Genomic DNA, 5,281 nt, shown 5'->3' with positions numbered 1-5,281 from the left:
CTAGTCGGGAGTGGTGCTGACTGAAAACAGATGATTTGGAGCGATTCGCGCGCCATCTGTTGGTCATTCTAAGGACTTATTGAACTACCCTCGTATAAATTTACAACAGTTTGTCAAAAATCGAGCGCGCAGCGCAAGTGCCACGATGGGAATGTGTACGTCAAAGCCTACAGAGCTTCGAGAAGCTTAATCTTTAACTATACATATTTAAGTAGAAATATATAAATAGAATATGAATATGAACACGTACATACTTACTGCGATAAGAGATCTTTTTAATAAAGTTTCATTCAAGCATTCTGAATGTAAAGAATAAATATCCGAGCTCGAAGCGCGAGGTTCGACAGACGCACGCCCTAGGCGCGCTCAAACTATAATTTGAAATTTGCATCCTTTTCTTTTAAATAAAACCATTTTTACAGTCTATATTTTTCATTAAATTCAACTTAAGATAGCAACAGGAACAACACTGTACATATCAAGAATAATTTTAAACGAGTGAAGATTGATAAAATTGATAAATAACTGATTTACGGATTATTTTATTTCAAATTAACAAATAAAAGATAAATGTTTTTAAAATTTTCCAATAATTTCTGACCTTTTAGCTTAAAGTCAACGCAAAATATTTATAAATTCTAATCAATCATTAGCGTAAAATTCAAAAATGTATTTTTTAAATTTTGAAATTATTGGTTTCTCAATTTAAAAAATCGGAACATAATATACATACATAGTAAGATACATCAATTTGTATAAAATATTATATAAAAAATCAAATCAAACAAAAAAGAATTCTATCATACAATTTTATCGTTCAATTATAATTTACTTAATTCACAATTAATTACACAAACATAAAAATTTACGAATTATTGTTTAATTAAATTAATAACCGCGAGGGTGCCGGTAGTCATTCTAAAAAATTTAACTTTACGTCTGAAAACTCCAAATCGCTAATTCTACACGCGAGAACGCTATAAAATCATATTTATTTAAAAAATTAATTATTTTCAATTTCATCTCAATATGTTTATCAATTAAAGCTTTTAATTTTTCTAATAAATATGAGCTTATAAAATTTTCGCGTGTATACATGCGAACATTTTATTCTCGTTTGTTGAATTTTCAAATGTATAGTTTCATTTAGTAGAATTCCTACGGGTTTTTTTTCAAAATAACAAAATAATATTATTCACAGGCGGTACATTTTAATTGCAACATGACTAATTTGTTTACAAAAAAATGTATTAGGTGAAAATATTTATTACGGTACATTTATAATTTAATTTAATTCAAGAGTACATCTTATGCATCGACATATTTTCTTAATACAAATGCCATCTACAATTAGTTCCTCGAACAATACCTGTGCCGCATCTAGGCTTATAATATCTTTGACAGGCGGAGAGACTGACAGACATACAAATTCGTAGAAATCTGTTTTTTCGGAATCAGAGGGTTTTGAAACGTGAACATTTGCCAAAAACTGGGGGGGGGGGGATCAAATCTTACAAAAATCTAATACCTTCTCTGATGAGATACTCTTATTTATAACATAATTATATAGAGAGTCTAAAATTTGAGTTTTATAAAAGCATTTAAAATCCTCTTCATAGAGTCGTAAATTATAAAATTGTTGTGCTTTTTGCTGGAAATATAACATTTAAATTTTAAAGCTTTAAAGAGTAACTATTTTATATTCACAATTAATAAGATATATTCCTATTTATAACATAATACAAATTTAACAATTACAAATCTAAAAGTCCAAAACAATCCATTTTTTATAGAAAGCATCACATCATTAAAAATGGGAAAATTCCCTGAAATATTTGGTGATAAATTTAAATTGTTGAAAATCGGCATTACCTGCAATTTAACCATCTTTTAATCAGAACACTCATTATTCAATAATAATTTTTATTAAATTTTTGTAAAAATGAAATTTAAGTATTTTTTAAGTCTGCAATTATCTTCAATTTAAAGTTTTAGATTACAAAGACGTCTAGTTTTACATAGTACAATCATACATAAGTATTCAACATGAAAAATTATTTAATTTTCAATTTTGAACAGAAAATGGAAAGATTCATTTCATTTTTGCCTGATAAAAGAAATGCGTAGGGAACATACCTGACATGCGTTGGCAAGTTTGTGTGAGACTGAACTTTTTTTTTTCCATCCCCTTCACCTTTCGTCTTCTGACCGTAAATTCGACTTGGAATTCTTTGCTAATCAAATGAGGAAGACAATTATAGGTTCCCTCTTTTATAGATTTACTTCCTTGCATCAGATAAATCATCAAATTTTTCTAAAGAAAAATCAGTTTTATTAATTTTCAATACAATTAAAATTATCTAATTTAAAACTGAATGTACATTTTACTCACAAATGCTTTCTCTTTCACTTAATCATTTTTTATGATTTCTTCGAAACCTGTAAATGTTTCAAGATCCTTAATTGGGAAAGATGTTTCTAACTTCCCTTTCTCTCCTGCAATTTGTCTCAAAGTTGCCTCAATGTCACTGTTGATTAGCGATTGTGCCAGCAAGTCCATTCGCTTTTTGAAGTCATGAAGGATGCTTTTTTTTAAAGCTTTTATCTCCTTCAAAATTCTATTTTGTATTCCAGTTTCCATGTTTTTAAGTGTCTCTTGAAAGTAAGATTTCAGCATCTCAAAGTAGCCTGCGAATAAACAAATTAAGTATTTGAATTAGGGTGGTCCAAAAATGCATTGGAAAATTTCTTTCACTCTAGATGGCAAGACACCCCCCAAATCATTCCATTTCCAGAGAAAGAAAATCCGTTTTTTTTAACGAATATTAACACGTGCCACCGGCCATTTCGAAATCCTATTTAATTAACATGGGGAAATTTTGAATTTTCGAAAAATTGAACTCATTTTCCAGGGTTTCGTCGAAACGTGCCAAGTTCTTTAGGGATTTAAGAGGAGTGACTACAAAATAAAACCGTACCAAAAACTTTCATTTAACAAAACGTAGCATAAGATATTAATTTAAAAATAAAGTTGGCATGGCTCAGCTTTCAGCCATTTTGAAAATAGGCAATAAATAATTGTTTAAATAATTACATAATGTTTTAAGAAAAATGTTCTACTTTAAGCAATGAAAAACAATTACATTTTAATCAGAAAATACGATTATTTTTATAAATTTTTTGAGAATAAATAATTGTTTAAAAAAGTTACATTTGTTGAAATAATTGAAAATTGTTTAAAAAGTCATTAAAAATATTCAAATTGTCTATTAGTAATTATCTGTATGAAAAGACGACGGAAATTACTAAAAAGTAACAATAATTCGTAAAAATGTAATTTTTTTATTTTTGGGTCATACTCAGGGCGGTGCGGGGAGGGTGGGGGTGAGTTGGAAATGGAAGTCATTAGTATGGTTTTATTTCGTAGGCTCCTCTCTCAAATCCGTAAAAAAACTTGGCACGTTTCGATGAAACCCTGGAATATGAGTTTAATTTTTCGAAAATTCCAAATTTCCCCATGGTAATTAAATGGGATTTCCAAGTGCCCAGTGGCATGTGTTACTATTCGAATTTCGAAAAAAATTACGAATTTTCTTTTTCCCGAAATGGAAACTTGGGGGGAGGGATGCCATACTCTGTATCTCGAAAAGAGTTTTTCGTACCTGAGATAATATCTGAGATAATACTTAAAAATTGATTGTTGGTTGATTTTTTATGTAATTAATTTATAAATTAATATAGAATTTTAGAATAGTAAGTGAAAAGTATGCACCATTGGATTCTTCAGATTGTCCAGTTTGAACTTCCCTTGATGGTCTCTTCGGTGGTTCAGCTTCCGAACTGTTTTTGCCCGAAAAATAATTTTTACAACCTGATTTTAGCAAATGATTTATATGAATATAATATAGAAATTAACTGTGTCATAGATCAAAGTAAATGTGTTTTTATATGTAAGGTTAATCACGAAACTAAATAAAACTTACGCTGTTCGGAAGTTTCAAACGAATTTCTCTTTCGTTTCTTAGAAAGCGCAGACCTTTTATTTTGATATGGAGTACTTTCTGCATATTCATCGCTAAGATCGCCACTTCACTCAACATTGACAATTTTTGGACTGCCATCTTCGCTTTCTTCGTCTTTTTCTTCATTAGAATTTTCTGATTCGTCATTCATTTCGTTTGCGGTCGTACTCTCAACGATGGATTTAATGCACGATCTGTCCAATCGTCTCTGACCTTGCTCATATGAGCCTGAAAAATTAAAGAATATTTGTAAAAATCTTCTTGCTCCCTGCAAAACTCTTATGTTGCACTCCTTCCACGAAGATTTCGGTGAAATTTCCTGTTCCGCCAACTGTTGCAGTTTGCTACCAGCTCGCATAGGATACAGACATACAGGGGAAGGTCCAGTGGTACTGATTTTTCCCATCTTCATCAAATTCGTTAAAAAATTCCACGATGGCCAAAGATTTTTGGAGGTACTTTTGTGTCTGAGGAAATTTTTTTTTTAATAACGTGTATATGCGGTAGAATACGTCAAGTGTTCTGACCTAACATTCTTGTTTTTATAGGGTTGAAACATGACTAAATTACAGTCCTAGTTCACCTATATTAATTTACTAATTGATAGATCCATTTACTAACCGGTTGTCAATATACAGGGACCTGAAGTTTTCACTTTTTCAGGTGCTTTTCCACCTTTACGTTGATGTCACTGATTTTAGGATTATCCAATTGCAATTTTATTATAGTATTTTGGAAAACTCTTTTTTTTATACTTTAAGAGTAACGTGGCAATTTCTTTTCATTATGAATTTTTATTTTGTTTGAAAATCAAAATTAAAAATGGCTTTTTTGCAAAAACAAAATGCTGTAAAATTTTATTAATAGCTTTTTTACATTCTTTAAAGTCATGTAGAAGAAAACGTAGAATGGAAATAATTTTATGGTCAAAATGAATTTTTTACGCTCGGGTGGGACACATTAACTTATGCATCGCTCGGGAACGAATCCCTGGTGGAAATTTTATCGATGTATATAAGTGTATATAAGTGTATATGAAATTCACGAAATGAAAAAAAATGTGTAAAAGTGTGTATTTCTTTGAAAATTCGGACAACTTTTTGAGCTCATTTATCATTGGAAAATATACATTTTCCCACACTTTTGTACACTTTTAAAAATTTATTTATATTTTCATTCATTTACCAACATTTTCGTTTTGGGATGGCAATAAAAAATAGAAATGGATACAATGTATCAAAGAATGTAAAAATGAGTAA

General features: G+C 29.9%; 1 protein-coding gene across 2 annotated transcripts; it reads right to left on the bottom strand.

Moving 5' to 3' along the window:
* Positions 1 to 1,821: 1,821 nt before the first annotated feature.
* On the bottom strand, positions 1,822 to 4,222 carry LOC117178916. Of its 2 annotated transcripts, XR_004467842.1 has the most exons (5): positions 3,984 to 4,222; positions 3,773 to 3,871; positions 2,393 to 2,688; positions 2,137 to 2,314; positions 1,822 to 1,872 (listed from the first exon to the last, which is right to left on the bottom strand). XR_004467842.1 is itself a non-coding variant. In XM_033370465.1 (4 exons), exons 1-3 carry the CDS (start codon positions 4,167 to 4,169, stop codon positions 2,671 to 2,673), a joined length of 303 nt encoding a protein of 100 aa, XP_033226356.1. In that variant the 5' UTR covers positions 4,170 to 4,222; the 3' UTR covers positions 2,126 to 2,314; positions 2,393 to 2,670. The 2 variants fall into 2 exon arrangements, 1 of the variants encoding a protein (XP_033226356.1); XM_033370465.1 differs by lacking the exon at positions 1,822 to 1,872 and having other exon boundaries at positions 2,126 to 2,314.
* Positions 4,223 to 5,281: the final 1,059 nt, after the last annotated feature.

The sequence above is a fragment of the Belonocnema kinseyi genome, chromosome 8 (genome assembly GCF_010883055.1).
Source record: "Belonocnema kinseyi isolate 2016_QV_RU_SX_M_011 chromosome 8, B_treatae_v1, whole genome shotgun sequence".
In the NCBI taxonomy this organism is placed as follows: domain Eukaryota; kingdom Metazoa; phylum Arthropoda; class Insecta; order Hymenoptera; family Cynipidae; genus Belonocnema; species Belonocnema kinseyi.
The sequence above is the reverse complement of the archived record's forward strand: the minus strand, read 5'-3'. Positions and strand labels throughout refer to the sequence as shown.

Bases quoted from the DNA above. Each gene is read 5' to 3' on its own strand.
- LOC117178916 (XM_033370465.1), bottom strand. From the start codon at position 4,169: ATGACGAATCAGAAAATTCTAATGAAGAAAAAGACGAAGAAAGCGAAG. The intron at 3,872-3,983 runs GTAAGTTTTATT...TGCTAAAATCAG, and splicing joins GTTTGAAACTTCCGAACAGC to GTTGTAAAAATTATTTTTCG.